General features: G+C 42.6%; 1 protein-coding gene across 2 annotated transcripts; it reads left to right on the forward strand.

Annotated features, from left to right (window-relative positions):
- The first annotated feature begins 301 nt into the window (after window positions 1-301).
- si:dkeyp-69e1.8 (uncharacterized protein LOC100001340 homolog) lies at window positions 302-5,982 on the forward strand. 2 transcript variants are annotated; one of them, XM_041062344.1, is made up of 3 exons: window positions 302-405; window positions 879-1,048; window positions 1,362-5,982. In XM_041062344.1, the coding sequence occupies exons 1-3, from the start codon at window positions 381-383 to the stop codon at window positions 2,205-2,207; spliced, it is 1,041 nt and encodes a 346-aa protein (XP_040918278.1). In that variant the 5' UTR covers window positions 302-380; the 3' UTR covers window positions 2,208-5,982. The 2 variants fall into 2 exon arrangements, with proteins under 2 accessions (XP_040918278.1, XP_040918279.1); XM_041062345.1 differs by having other exon boundaries at window positions 879-1,027.
- Window positions 5,983-16,363: the final 10,381 nt, after the last annotated feature.

A 16,363-nucleotide genomic window follows, 5' to 3' on the forward strand; every position in this document is an offset into this window, starting at 1 on the left:
ACTTTAGTATGACCTCAAAATGTCATAAAAAACCTCACAGTATAGTAAGGCTTCAAAATGGGCTAAAAAGAGTCATACTTTAGTATGGCCTGTTTTTTTCAAATTGGTTGCCACTTGGCTTGGAGCTGGTTAGCCAATGCTAGCATGTTTATAGTTGCTTAACATCCGTTTGTTAGCATCATGATATTACAAAATACTAATGGGATGAAGTGATAAGAAAACAGTTTACTTCTCTTGTGCCGGATCCTGGGCGGGCCCCCGGGCCCTGTGTTGACAAGTTCAGTCCGGGACCAGAGGCGGGGCTGAGTCAGCTTGCAGGAACAAGGAAGTGTGTTCATCCCTGACTCAACACCACACAGCGACAGAGACCAGGACCAGAAATGTCAGCATCCCCCCCACTGTCAGGTAAGGCTGGTAATACACCTATAAAATGTCGGTTTTCAAATAAACCGCATCTGTGAGACATGACAGGAAAACAGAAGTCAGTATGTGCTGCCTGCCGTGGCGTTTTCGCTGATGGCGCGGTTGGAGATGAGCAGAGACGGCAGTTGCGGAGGGCGCTGCCGCTTCTTGGAAATTTTAAAGCGGTTCTGGCTACAAGGGCAGATGACACGGTAGCATTTAACAGGCTAAAGTATTATCAGTAACAAAACACAAAACGAACAGCAGACAGCATGTTACTTTAACACGCATGCAAAGGTGTAAGAATTCAAGTAATGTTATTGCCATACATCTGAAAAACTTGTGTACTCTTTGCACAACATGGGACACTTCGGTGTTACATATACACAAATAAGTTTACTGTGAAGATATGAAAATGACCCCCCCCCCCCCTCGCTATTGTTGTGTCTAACGGCCCTTTTCCTTTTGCTACGCAGAGCTGAGGCTGGTGGTGCTGGGTCGGCCCGGGGCAGGGAAGAGATCAGCAGTCTGCGCCATCCTGGGCCTGCAAGACTGTGAGGAGGGCACAGATGGTGCCGTCACCCAGGAGTGCCGCAAACACCGGGGAGAGGTTGCAGGCAGGCAGGTGGGGAAACACATTCAGAAAGTAAGGTTGCAGTGGTTCAAGGTAGCAGGTATCACTTTTTAGAGCGTTTATAGAATATAAAGACAATAAAGTGAAGGTAATATAGACACATATCAGAGGCTTTAATGGTAGTTTATTATAAACAAAGTATGTTTAGATCCTGATTATCAATCACATTTTAGCTTTTACTAAGTCTGAGTCTCTCTTGGACAGTGACTCCTATAGCACACACATTTCTGATGAGTATTTTAGTAGTAGTACCAACATCTTTAGAACCAGAGATAGAAAGAAGCAAAGTAAACCTTGATTTTATGCTCCTGGCTCCTCTCTGTAGATGGTGGTAGTCTCCAGCCCAGCCTGGTTCGGCTCAAACTGCAACCCTGAGGAAAGGAAAAAGCACATCTCCACCTTTATTGCCTTATCCAGCCCTGGGCCACATGCTTTCCTGCTGTGTGTCCCTGTGAACCAGCCAGCTGATGGAGAGGCCAAGGCACTGGCTGTCCTGATGAAGCTGTTTGGCCCCTCTGCAGTGAGCAGGAACACCATCATGCTCTTCACCCATATGGAGGAGCTGGAGGAGGATGAGCAGCTGGAGGAATACCTTGCCACTTGGCGCAAAGACCTCCAGGAGCTGGTGGAAAGATGTGGCGACCGCTACCACACCCTGGAGACCCGCAGTGGAGACTCAGAGGAGAGGAAAGCTGTCGAGGAGCTGCTGGAGAAAGTTGAGCAGATGGCGAAGGAGAATGGGACACAACACTTGAGTTGCCCTCTGTACCAAGAGGCTGAGGAAAGAGTGAGAGAGAGGGAGGTGGAGATTGTGAGACAGAGAAGAGCAGAGCAGCTGAATGACCAGGTGTCTCCCACAGACTCACAACCAGAAGAAGAAATGGAAGCAGTGCGGGAGGAGGCAGAGAGGAGCATAGGAGACCTGGATGTGGATATAGATAGTATTTTCCCCCCTACCAGTGTCTCAACTTCCTCCCCCACTTTTTTCTGGGGCCTGTGGGAGAAGCTGACAGGCTGGGTGAGGTGGTTGCCTACACTGGTGAGAAGGGAGGCCTTGTTTGGAGCCCTGGTCGGCCTCTTTGTGGGAGGGCCCTTTGGGGGTATGCTGGGGGCCACTGTGGGGTCAGTAGCGACTGAGGTGGGGAGAAGAAAAACACAGAAAACCAAATAAGAGATAATCTGATATTATTGTATTATGCATTAAGTTGCACCATAAAGTCACTTCACTGTCTTCAGCAAAGCGGTGTGTTACTGAGCTGTAGGTGTACAAGCTAACACTTGTCAGGATAGTATTTGTGCTTGTCCACTAAACTCCTTTGGAATGCTCACCACTCTCTGTATTATCTAATGGCTTTATTCATGGTTAATTATAATTCATAGATTATTAATAAGCCATTAATAAGAAAAATATTTGAGTTGCCAGGTTTGAAAAATCCCTTTGTCTGGTGTATCTTTTCCTCTTGTATAATTTGCTCTGTCTTTTCAGTTAGTAATTGCTAACCTGCTATAACTGATTTTTTTAGCCACTTGGGGGCAGCAGAAACAAGCTATAAACACAACACTGACAAATCACATTTTGAGTTCATGTGGAAAACTTGTTGGCAAACAGTTATTTACACATCCAGCAGACACAGAGCTACATTGGTATTTATTTGGAGTCGTGTTTCTGATGAAGTCTGACATTCACTCTGCTTGCTCTGTCTTCAGCAACTCCTGTGGGAAAAATCTGAGAATCTGTATTCTGTTTGCTGCTGGGCAGATGGTGAACAGCTGCCTTCTACCATTTAAAACAGTGGAACAAGAGCTGTGAGATTGAACTAGAACATTAAAGTGAAAGCTCTGTAGAGCTGAGGTTAAAATGCAGAGTCAGGTGATATTCACCTGTTGGTTTGTCACTACAACCAACACCTTTCAAATTACATGTATCTACGTAACTTGGTCCATTGTTAGTACCAATGTAGCTTTAGCTAAAAATTTAAAGGCAGATGTGATATTGTTGGAGGATTTACAACAGACAAATAGATTCTTCACTACCTGGCAACCAAGGTGTCCTCATGAGTGGCTTATTAATGATCCATAAAGAAATAATTAGCTGTTTATTAAACATCAAAGTAATTGTTTTCAACTGTTAAACACTTTGTAGACTTTTTAGGAAGGCGCACTGCAGATGGTGAAAAACACTTTTGAGAAACACTTAAGGAGGCAATAATAAGAAACATCCACAAGGTGGAGACATTGACCTTAATATTGGAGAAGTTTACTGAGATGCTCTTATTTCCTGCTTACCAAGCAAATAAAAGCTGCTGTTTTAAGAAAATTTCACAGTTATTTTCCTTGAGATGTTTGAATCTGAAATGATCCATTTTTAAAAATAGATATAATCAAGTTATGGACAATTTAATCCAATCTATAGATGAACAGCATATGACAAAGAGCAGACTTTAATTATAAGGGCATGTGTTTTTTGAAATGCATTATTATAAGGGACATCATATTGCTGGAGAGGGAAGTGAGAGGCTATAGATAGCTGTGGTGCAAAGAACAAAAGCCCAGGATTCACTCTGCACAAACTCAGCTGAGCATAAAGCAGCCGTCTCTCCCAGACTCTCTCCTGCTTACACAATGGCAGGTTATGGCTTTGACATTGATGTAATTGATACTCTGCTAAAACCGTCACTCATAACCCATCCTTACATCTCTCTCCCTCATTGCTTCGCTCTCCCTCTGTCTCTCTAAACTGCCGGCGGCTCTGCCTCTGGAACAGCTAGGCGTTTCCGAATGTGGGTGGTCCGGCCGGGGTGGGAGAGAGAGAGAAAGAGAGAGAGAGAGAGAATTAACTCGGCTCTCATGTTTCCCAAAAAGAGAGGGGAGGGAGGGAAAGACGCGAGAAAGAGAGAGTGAGTGAGTGAATGAGAAGCAGTGAATGCTAGGGAGAGAGAGCGAGAGTCAAAGGCAGAGAACAAGCTTTGGGACTACATCTGTCTTCCAGATGTGGCCTCCACAGGAAAAAAGAAGGTTTTAAAAGTAAAGGAAAATTGGTGCTAAACAGTTTTTTATTGTTAGGGATTACACATACAGTATAGACGACAGTATACGGCACCAGATTAAAAATCCACCGGCCAGGTTATGCTGCCTTTTTCCTCTTTATGAGACTGCAATGAAATTACACACCAGGCCCCTTGAAGTTAATGTATACGAAAGAACACCTGTCCAAATATTATGCAGTCTTAGTGGATACATATCACGGATAAGACAGAGGGAGCATGTGAAAAACAAAAAAAATTAATGAGAATTTTATGGAGAGAAATTTATTTCTTGTGGAAGACAAAACACTAACGTATCACAGCTAAAAATTAGCACAAATCAAGGCCAGAGTGTCGGCAGTGGTGGCCAATGTCAATCTTGGAAGATAAGACCAGATTTTTCTCCCTGTCCTCACCAGGAAAGAGAAGGGGGAAAGTGGGATGCAGAGTTGATTTGTGCCTGTATGTATAAGTAAAGCCAAAATCTGAACAAACATGTGAGGGAATCACCAGTGAGCCATCATTAACACACAGGCCGTAACTTCTGCTCCTCTCCCTCAGAGCAAAAATGTTGTTGTAAGGGCCTTGTGGTCCCTGGTCAGATTCGGGGGGAGGGGGGGGGGGGCAGTCCGCTGTGAGACGTGGACACCGCAATATTTTTTTGTTATCATCACGCCCTATGGGCTGGAAAAGACAGCAAACCAAAGGAAAACAAACAAGATGACACACTTTTTCCTTAACAGCACAAGGCCGCTCTCTCGCTGTTGGTTTTCACCGACATCACACTTTATCATTAAATGCTCAAAATTCTTTGCCTTAAGAGCGATAATCACAGCACATGTTTTAAACACGTTTTTATCTGACCCGAATATTTTCATTCAATAGCAACATTTGAACATTTAAACTGATTGTTTACTTATTATGGGTTTGATTAATCTGAACATTAACTGAATATTAACGTATTTGAAAATCCAAAACAGCCCTGAATGAACTTACCATGAATTACACAAAATATAAAAAAAAAACCCAAAATACCAACCCAAATAATGAAAGGACAATAAATGTAAAAAAAAATGGTTCTACTTCACTTTTTGAATTGTATTTCAAAAAATATTTTTTTATTATGGAAAACCAACCTTTTTATTAATATAATATAAAAATATATATAGCCAAAAAGAAACCGGAAAAATGCGGAAATAACATAATAATACAATGTAAAATAATAATGTAATATATTGTGTAAAAGTAGCAGATGAAATCACAGAAAGAGAAAGGATGGGATTCACAAGAGGGGAACAGTTTAAAATAACACACATGCCGTAGATCAAATGTGTAAAATTCAGCCTAGCAATTCAAGTGGATTTTTCTTAACAATGTGACCTCAGGCAGCAAACTTTCGATCTGATCCCAGGGCCGTCTGTGTTTGCCAGCAGGGCTGAGACAGCGGTGTCCAACAGCCGGCTCTCTCTCCTCCTCTCTCTGGGTGTGCTTGCTGTGAGTCCTCTCATCTTTTTCCCATTAGTGCTGTTTTCATGTTCCTTCCTAGCGTGAGCGTGTGTGGCTGCAATTGTTTATGAAGCAATGCTTGCCCCATCCAACTGTGTGTTTCTGTATGTCTGTCTGTGTGTGTGTGTGTCCAACATGGATTTATACAACAAACTGCCCAGGATTTCATTGACAAAAACAAAACACAAAGACAAAATCTGATAGTAGAAAATTGAATTGTATTATTTATTAAATATCTAATGTGCACAAAATGTAATTTAAAAAGTAGCCTCATGTATTGTATAATGTCTGCACCATTGTTAAAACTTGGAAAGCCGGGACATGAGCTGTAAAATTTCAAGCAGTGGTTCCCAACCTTATTTTCTTCAGATGAACACCCACTGCCCCAAACTCAAATATCCATTCATCAGCACCACCCTCATGTTTCCAGTGTGTTCATTTGACTTGATTTTAAACTGGATCACTCACTGTCATCTGACACTATATAAAAGTGGATATTGTCACAGTAATTTTTCATGCAGTTGAGCTGCTAGTGTTTAGGTTGCTTAAGGTCAAGCTTGCATTCATTCTGTGGCAGGAGACTATAGACTATCAGCCATTCATCTGTTACTTTTAGCTGTGTGAACTGTTGATTCTTTACTTTTAGCCATTTCAGTATTTACCCATTACTTTTCGCTAAGTATTTGAACTAATCCTTGCAACTGACAAAGTGACAGGAATCACTGATTTATCATAGTATCTCACATAACACCAAACATTAATTTGCTCAAAAATATTCCTATTATTTAAAAAAAATGCACATGAACATATTTTTTCTCCTAAATTTCAAACACATAAAGAGAAGGTGTGTTTTATCTGCCTTGTCACACATGAAATGAAAACTCAAACACTGAAGCACCGCAGCCGACAAAAAGCAGCTTTCACCCGTAATCTGACCAGAACATGTCTCCACCACATGGAACAAGGTGTCAAGACAGAAAGGGGAAAAAAAAATACAACAGGAAAGAAGCCCCCAGACAACATGAATACAAAATCACACACAGCTGCCGAGGTTATGGCACCGGCGGACACACACTGAACTAGCCACACATGTACCAGCAGCTGAACCGCTTTTGGGGATAGTAGAGGCACAGCTCAAGTGGAGGTGTGCAGGGGTGAACCAGCCAGCAAGTCACCCTCCGTCCCCTCGTGTTAGGTCAACCTGACCCAAGCCCTGTCCAGATGTAACAGAGGAAGTCCTCTCGTGGACTTTGACTACAGAGAAGAAGAAGAAGAAGAAGGAGGAGAGGAGAAGACTGAGACTTGGATGATGTTGTGTGGTCTGGTTCAGGTTTGCACGCCCTGCCGTCATGTCTCTGTTTAAAAGGGAGTTCTAAATATGGTCGCCACATTTATGTCATTTATTTCCATTCTTACAACCTTAACATACGTTCTGTCACTTGGATACCAAAAAGGCATTTAGCCTTAACTAATACCCTATGGACATGTCAGAATCAGATGACATTAAATGAGTTCCAGTTTGACTCCGTTCACTTTGCCAAGGGACAGATAAACAGCGAGTAGGAGGGTAAGGTCGTGGGCTCGTGTGTGTCTTACAGGCGCATGGATTAGCCTGCTACAGGATGAGAAGTGTGGATGGACATGGATGGCAATTACTGTGTATTAAGAAGAGGATGAGATGAGCTGCTATAATTCTTAAAGTGTGCTGCAGGAGGCCACATTTACAGGAGCGTGAGTAGTCCGGGGTTGTGGAAAGATAACATGGCATAAAAGAAGCGGGAAAGCCGGAGCTCTGTTAGTGTGACAGCTCTGAGGAGTTAGCGGTCACACACCACACCTCCTGCAACAGATGGGCTTTGAGGAGTCCAAGTGGAGGGGGGGCTTCAGTCAGAACAGAAGACAACTCACTACTTGTGGAGCTGTGGTGCGGGTGCTGGATGGCCCCTGAGCTCACCATAATTGATGAATAGTGTGGTCCACATTAAGTGACATGCGCCGTTGGCTGTAAGTGGGTGCGATGATTGGGGGCCCTTTGAAGCTGGGGCCGTGAGCTGTGTTTGAACCGTCAACAGAGACCCCTCTTCTCTGTAAAGGACACCAGCCTGTGGTTTGGTCGCAGCTTCGGCACAGGCCAAGCTCAGAGCGCGCACACACACATGCACACATACGTTACCCTTCAGTAGTGTTATAGGGTTTTGGGGGAGGTGATTGTATTATTCCTGCTGCAACACTGACTTAATGCAAGGCAGATCTGACCCGAGCTCGTTCTTCTCCTCTTCTGCTCTATTGGATCAAGTCTTAATCCTGCCCCTCACCACATGAATGGGAGACACAAAGAGGAGCTGCACTTACTCCTGCCACATACATCAAATGTCACTCAGGTCCATATGCTGTCATGCAGCTTATGATGGGTATCACCGTGTCATATGAAAGCTGAAGGAGCTTAATGGAGGCCTAGAAAGACCAGAGTTAGAGACAGACATGCGGGAAGATTGGAGCCATGTCTAGCACAGATACAGTATGCGTCGCCAACCTGGGATTGATCTTCTGTTGCCCTGTTGTTGACACAGATCCAAGAACTCCACACATCCTGAGCCAGGAAAGCCAGAGGAGCTGACCCGTGACACCACTTCAGAGTCGTAGCACACAAAACAATCTCTAAATAGGAGTGTCTTAGGAGACACTTTACAGTAAGCTATGACTAACAAACCCAAAGCACCTCAAAACAACACTGGGAAGCATCCAACTTCCATCACAGCAAAGCAAGCTCCTGCAGTCAGCCATACACATAATAACTCCTGCTCAAGAGCCCGTTTTTGTCTTTTCAAAGGATGCGAAACCCAAAACACACACTCCACTCACACACGACCTTGAGCTAACAAGGGATGCAGGCGAAGCTTTTCAAGGCTTTTACAACGACTGTGTGCACCAGACTGCAGCTCGCTGGGCAGAGGCACTTGCGGTGGGCTCAACGTTTAGTGCGTGTCACGGTCCAGCTCCCACACAGTGGAAACACAGAGGCCCCGGGGCGGCGGGTGCTACTGAGGCCCCCTGATCCCCACTGACGCCCCAGGAGTAGACATGCCCTTCAATCTCCATCTGAAATGAGAGACAGGCCATTGGTGCTCAGGAATGGGCCTCTGATTTGTTCTGTGGTCCCTTTGAAACCATGCATCCTGCAGAAGAGAGGAGAGAGGGAAACATCAAGTAAACATGACAGGCAGGATGGAGGAGAAATAAGATTAAGATGTGCAGCTGCAGTGGCTTTACTTTGGCCCAGAGAGGGCAGTGGAATCAATGTGGGAATGATAAGGTGATGTCAAAAAGTGGAGATTTTTTTTTTTTGATTTACATCCACTGACTCTGTTGCTATCTCCTCATTTTTAAATATAAAATAATATTATCTGTCAAAGAAAAAAAAATATGGCAAGTACGTTAAAATCAAGGACTTGTCAAAAAATATATCCCTCTTGTTCCTGAACAGAATTCTGGGGGGGATTTGCCGTCAGATAAACAGTGATCAAAGAATATGTTGAATCCGTCTCATAACATACTCTTACTCAAATGTGTTTTAGTTTGTGCATGGTTTGTGCACAGGCGTGGGCCGGAGAGAGAGAAGGAGTGTGTGAGAGACAAATCGTGAGAGAAACAGACAGATTGTGGTGGCTTTGATGTGCGCTCGGAGCTCGGTCCTCAGAATAGATACTAGGTGGAAAAAAATGGGATATCACAGGACAAATGTCTCTCTGCAAACCACTACAGTGGAAGAGTGTGTAGGACTTTGTGTGCATGCTTGGTGCTATAATTCGCAAATGGCTTGCACACACTCATTCATGTGTGCAGACTATCGAGATGTCAATCACCACGAGTGATGCAGTAGAAAGAAGCTTTTTCTCTCAAATATCCTCAAGCAGGGCAGACAACTGACACGCCTTTAAAGGGAGACAAAACAGCCCCTACCACATCTAAATCGTGTTGTATTCTCTTCTCCTCAGAAGAAACTTGTGTGATCAGAACTCTGCCACCAATATGCTTCACATATGTTCAAGTTCGGCCTTTTGCTTTTTAAGGAATTTAGCTTTTGGGCACATTTGTGTTATCTGTTCATTGCTCCACGTATCCTGCATACTAAGGGGATACTGTCTTTGTGTGAATGTTGACAGCCAGACACTTAGCTTATCAATAACGCACAAGGTATCAGGCCCTGAATTAGGTTGGGCGGGTTCGGAGGTAACCCCCACAGCTCTGTGAGATGAACTCAAAGACCTCTTCACTGACACCACCAATTGGGATCTAGATGGGTTGGTTCATTATATTTTAAACTGGAAGTTATTTAATACTATTAATTATATAATTGTATAAAATTTCAATCATATAAAAGTGGATACTGTGACAATATTTTCTGTCAATATTTAAGTTGCATTGTTAAATTTGTAACTGTTTACAGCTGGGGGGGGTTTTCCCATTACTATTAGCTAATGTTTACTTCAATCATTTATTCACTTTTAGCTTTTTTCACCTCACCCCAATACTTTTAGATATTTCAACTGCTTATGCAGTACTAGAATTTTAGGTTTCTTCATTATCCATTGTTTTTTTTTTTTTTTTAGCTTTCCCACCTTTTATCTATTACTTTTATCTTAGTTATTTCAATCATTTAGCCACTACTTTTAACTTTGTCTTCATTGTTCCATTACTTTTAGCTATTTCATCATTTCTCCTATCCTTTTATTAAAATATTTCCAATGATTAACCATTTTAACTCACTATTTTAACTGTTACTCCATTACGTCTACCTATTTTAACAGTTAAACTGTTACTTATAGCTAACCATTATGCCATACTATTTAAATTGTAGGTCTATTACGTTTAGCTATTTCATCCTTATTCAATATTTCTGTCTAACAATTTCAAATGTGTATTTTTTGCAATTGTGCAATTTTTAACTAGCTATCACTTACTCTTAGCTGTTTACACTGCTCACTTGCTTTTACATAGGTAGTGTTCAGATGTTTTACATATATATATATAATTTTTTAAATGTAATTTCTATTTTGTTTAAATTAGTTGAGCTACTTCACAATCTTTCTATGTTCCCCTGGCAGCTGCAGAAGTCCCCTCCTGCGACACAAATACCCCAGGTTGGGAATCACTGGCCTAAATGGGCCATCACTAAGACTCATGGCTTAGCAGTACAAACAGATCGTGCAGATATGAGGCACATCAAGCAACGTCAATGTTTTTTCAATCTAAATTCCAAGATTACTTCATTTTTTAGCACAGTGCCAGACCCCAGTCACAGCCAACATCTGAATACACCATCACTCACTGAAATATTACAGACATCAGAAACTCACAAGCAGCAGGGATTTGAAAAACGAATCCACGTAGTCACACGGCCCGTCTAATAATTAACGGATGCTATGACTCAACATGGTCACAGCACGGTAATTATCTGAGGAGGCTGTCATATTTATTTAACTAGGAAGCTAAGACTGCTGAAGTCCAGCCATCTCGTATGTTAGATCGTGTCAGATTGAAACCATGACACATTAAGCTGATTTTTTTCCCCCCTTCCTCTCTCTCTGTTGAGGCAGGGTGGTCCTCACTCTGGCTCCGGCCTTATGTGTGTGTGTATGTGAGACTGTCACAACAACATGACCCCCAGAAAATCTCTAACATACACACTAATTCTGTTCAGACACGAACATCTTGCATTTGCACACGCACACACACCAAAACCTCTGTCCCCCGTCTGCGGGGACAGAAACAACAAGGCTGCCATTGACACTGACCCTAACCTCCATCCCATCTCTCCATCCCCCTGGCCCTCATCACCCTCCCACGTTGCCCGGGCCCGGAGCTGGCCACAGGGCCGAGAATGCGGTTCAGGTGCAGGACTCTGCTGTTTCCAATTAGCGGGGTATAAATTAGCGTTGCTCTCTCCTGTCCTCTCTCCAAACATTGCTGTCTCTTCATCCTTGTCGACCCTCCACACTTCACTCTGCCTCTGACCTCCCGCCTGTATCACTCCAACACATAAATTCACCTCCTTTATGGCTCTTGTCGGCAACCTCTGCACTCCCCTAACTCATGTTCTGTGCTGTTAATGTGCAGTGCATTTGGTATAAAACCCTCCACTTTCAGTCAATGAGAGTGTAAATCCAGTGCCATATATCTGACTTTGAAAGGAATATAACTTCTGGTTTTACTGTACAGCCTGGTTACTGTAACTGAGATATTTCACAGAAGACAAGGACATAACCTGACACATGTGCTCCACATTGCAGCAAGGCATGCGCTGATAAGGTAACACTGAGATTCAATTACTCTGCCAGAGGAAATGTAGCCGTATTCCTGCTCTTATTACACAGTGTGTTTGCGAGCGTTTTCTTCCACAGGTCAGTCTGTTAAGCTGAGTGTTATTTTTCCAGGGTGGAGAGATCAGCTGCAGTGTAGCCAAGTAAGACCTGAGGTCACCCTGGCACTGAGAGTTCACATCTGTTCAAATAAACCTCCACTGTGCCATCAGCAGTAAAAACACACACACACTCACTACACACACACGAATGCATGCAGTGGCTGAATATAACTAAAAACAACACTCATTAATGCTATTTTATATTTCTAATCCACAACATTTCATAAAGAAGTGTTGCACTTTTCACTCTACTACATCTATTTGGCAGCTTTAGTTACTTGTTACTTTTCAAATTAAAATGTCACATACAGCACACATGATGAGTTTATAAAATATGATCACAGATGAAATAACTGAGTCTGTGAAAACTAAGCAAGTGAGGAAAAAAGTTCAAACTGTTTGCTAAAAGTTAAAGGTAATAGTGAAAAAGTAAAAGTAGTAAATAAATAATTGCGCTACATAAATAAACTTTTTTTTCTGTGTAAAAGTAATGAACAGTGGTGAAATTGTTTAAAGGAAATGAATAAATGGTTGAAGTAGTGAGCTAAAAGGGGATAAATCGTTCAAATAGTAAAATAAAAGTAATGGATAAACGGTTGGTAGAAGAACAAATGCAAACCAACGTAAATATTAACTGCTTAATTATATGAAAAAATCCAGGTTAAAATTAGATCAAATCAACACATTCGGACCGTGATGGTGCTGATGAAGTGGTACCTGAGATTGGGGTACATCAGAACAAAAGGCTGGGAACCACAGGACCAGACTCCCCAGTACTGCATAAAATAGTTAAAATGACCTCCACCTGGACCAACTCCAACTGTAAAATGCTACGTACACATTAATATACCAGTATTAATAACCAGTGGTATAACACAGTAAAACATAATACTTTCATTTTTGACAACCTAAGTACATTTTGCTAATAATACTAATGTTTACTTAAGTAACACTTTCATTTAGGACTTTTACTTGTAAAGGATCTGAATACTTCCTCCAGATATACACATTCAAATACACACACTTTTTTTTAAAAACAAAAACACACACACACACCACTTGAAAAAAAAAACAAAAAAATTTAAAAGGCAAGGAAATAACAGGCAAGCGCCACGATAATATTTCATCATTCCCTTTTTTCACATTCCCAACTTTGGCACCTGTCATGTGTGTGGTTTTTATTTTTTATTTTTACAAGCGCAGGCTGCTGTTACAGAGAACACAGCACACGGGAGGGAAATTTACAGAGCGTGTCCTCCCCAGGCCGTGCAGTGTTCACAGGGATCAAATACTCCCAAGGTGTAGTGTGTGTGTACATAACTCTATATTCCTCTCCACCGCTGCTACCACCACCAGAGCTGCGGCCACAGCCTTTTTACAGAGCCCAGGACCTCAGTGTGCCCTCTGAGTTTTCTCTTTATGAGCTCTAGCTCATCCCTTGACTTGCAGAGAAAACAAGAGCAGAGTAGGCTTTTATAGGGCTCCTGGGGGAAAACACAGAGGAGGAGGCAGAGAAAAAAAAAAAAATAAAAATAACAGCAAAGTTTTTAGCGGTCAGTTTAAGGCTTCTGCTCTCTGAAGGATGGAGACAGGACAGAGGAGACTGATAGAAGAGGCTGAAGTGTTGGCTGCAGGATTAGACAGAATGTTGCCCCATTTACTACAGCCTCTGACCTTCAGCTGCCTGGAGGATGTTAGAAAAATGTTACAAAGAGGTGAAGCAGATGAAGATAAAGCGGAACAGAGCGCAGGCACAAGGAGGGTGTGAACTTTCCCCCACCGACACAAGCTCACTTATGTGGGCTCCCTCCTCCACAGGAGTCCAGAAGATAAACACGGCTGTTCGTTTAACATCTTTCACCTCTTCTCTTGACCTCAGTTCATCCCTCCTCTTTTCACCCTTTCTCTCTCTCTCGCTCTTGAAAACTTTCTCTCCTCCACTCCTCTTTGTTACTTCCTTTCTCTCCCTCTGTCCAGATGTTTGGCCCAGCAGCAGCAGCAGACGCCGTGAGAGAGAGGACCCGGGGCTACGCGGTGGGGATCTTCGACGTGGACTGGAATGCTGACCCTCTATCCATCTCCATCAGGGGAGACGCGTTTGTTTGACTTGAGATGTGATTGTGTTTTCTCTTCCCCACACCTGCAGCTTCCTCTGAACCGTGCTTCCCCCTCTGCCTCCGCCTCCTCCTTAGGACTCTCTGGACTCTCACTGATCAATTGCTTTAACTTGGAAAAACACTCATCCAGCTGCTACTGCTTTTCCTCATGTTTGATATTTTCTGCTGGTGTCCCCTTAGGGCCGACCTGCGGAGGAAGAGCCGCAGTTGCATCTCAGTATTTTAATCCAATGAAGTCATGAAATGAAGCAGGCGTGCTCGGTCCACTGACAGCTCCTGTCTCTTTCTGCTGTTTGTTGTCACTTCTGCTTTGATTGACTGCTGTGAAAGCAGGCCTCTGGGGGAGTAATGTCGTTATCAGAGGCAGCTCATGTGGGATCTGCATAAAATAATAAACCTCTTCTGTGTTATGATGGTGTTCTCTCCACCCGGAGCTGAGCAGGCATTGTGACTTTCAACAAACTGTGGTTTGGTGCAGATCAAACGTTCCTCTCGTTTTTGAATTTATCATGCAGCAAACCCGCCCTCATTAGTCAATGGCACTCAGCAAGTTGTAGCGTCTAATTCTGTGGGGCCGCCCAAACTTATCACCCTTCATTTCAACATGGTGGGCTGCCCCAATGCTGAAACCCTCTCAAGCTGTTCCAGACATCTGACAACAGCCACATTTATTTATTGACTTCATTTCGCTTACAGGGCAGCCTTTACAGCTCCCTTGAGTGATACAGAGTTAATGTAGAACTGTTCATTGCTCGTGAGTGTTTTTTCACTCCTCCTCCTCCTCCTCCTCCTCTACCACCACCTCCTCTCCCTCCTTTTAAACTGTTCTTAAGTGTTTAAACACTCGGGTAATGACGTGCTGTTGTGGAAGCGAAAAACCATGTGGGATAAAAAAAGAAAAACATCCATGTGGGCTTTTCCCCCCGAGGAAAGAGTGAACCACCAAGGATGGGATGAGAGTGAGGAAGGCCCTGTTAATCAAAATGAATGAGCACCTCTCAGGGCCCTTGTGTTGACGAGGCCACAGAGGAGCTCTTCAGCCCCCTTTGCTCCAGGAACATGGAGCTCTGGGTGTAAAGAGAGATCCAGACGTTGTCCAGGGCACAGCTAGCAGTGGCTGCCTCGGCTGCAGATATTCCATCAGTTACAGTTCGCTCCTTCCTGCATCATGTAGACAGCAGGACAGTTTGGACATTTTTGATAAAACCTTTACTTCACTTATTCCCAACCCTTTTCTGTGTGACATAGCCCCACAGCTCTATCAGATGAACTCAATTACCCTGTCATCCACACCAGCTGCAATGTTCCTAATGTACTAGATATTTGTGATATTGCCACAATAATATTGTCGCACAATGGAAGTGTGTGACAATATTTAAGTCAGTATAAGTCATCTTGGTCAAGCTTGCATTCGTAATTTTATCACTCAGAGAGGCAGACGCTGGACAATTCAACCATTTATCCATTACTTTTTCTTTTTTTCCCTATTTTTTACATTACATTAACTATTTCAATCATTCAGCCATTATTCTTTGGCTATCTATTTTTATTAATTTTAGTAAACTGTTAAGTCTCAGCTTGCTTGCTAACTAGTGTCTACGTATTCTTAATTGCAACATAATTCTGTTTTTTCATATTACTTGAGCTGTACCAGAGATATGATAGTAAATTGTCTAGGGAAAACATTTGTGTCTAAAATAAAAACTTAACTCAGTTTCTCACAAAGTTTTTGACATGTTGCTAATAAAAAAATAGTTTTACATTTTTGCCCTTATTCCATTTCTTGCCAAAAGTTAGATAAGATGATTGATACCACTCTCATGTTAGTGCTGTAAATCTGAAGCTACCACAGGCAGCCTGATAGCTTAGCATGAAGCCTGGAAACAAGCTGTGTCCTATGGTAATCTAAAATAACATGGTTTGTCTCGTTTGATTCTGTAGAAAAACCAAAGTAAAAAATGTGTTCTGGCTCACCTTTTCCAGTCTTTATGCTGACTAAGTTCAACTTCTGTTGACTTCTCCCGACCTGTAACAGTGTAATAACATCAACTTAGTTTTATCTGCATTCAGCACAAGTTTGACTTGAATCAGCAGTGCTAAATATTAAAGGTGGACTGTGGTTTATGAAATGCATCTTAGAGAAACGATCCACAATTATACAAAACTGTATCATCTGCATAACTATATTAGTTCCATGTGCATTTGATTATAAAACAAAAGTGGGCCAAACACACAACCTTGAGGCACTCTATTAGCCAGT

Source organism: Toxotes jaculatrix, chromosome 18, assembly GCF_017976425.1.
Source record: "Toxotes jaculatrix isolate fToxJac2 chromosome 18, fToxJac2.pri, whole genome shotgun sequence".
Classification (NCBI taxonomy): Eukaryota; Metazoa; Chordata; class Actinopteri; family Toxotidae; genus Toxotes; species Toxotes jaculatrix.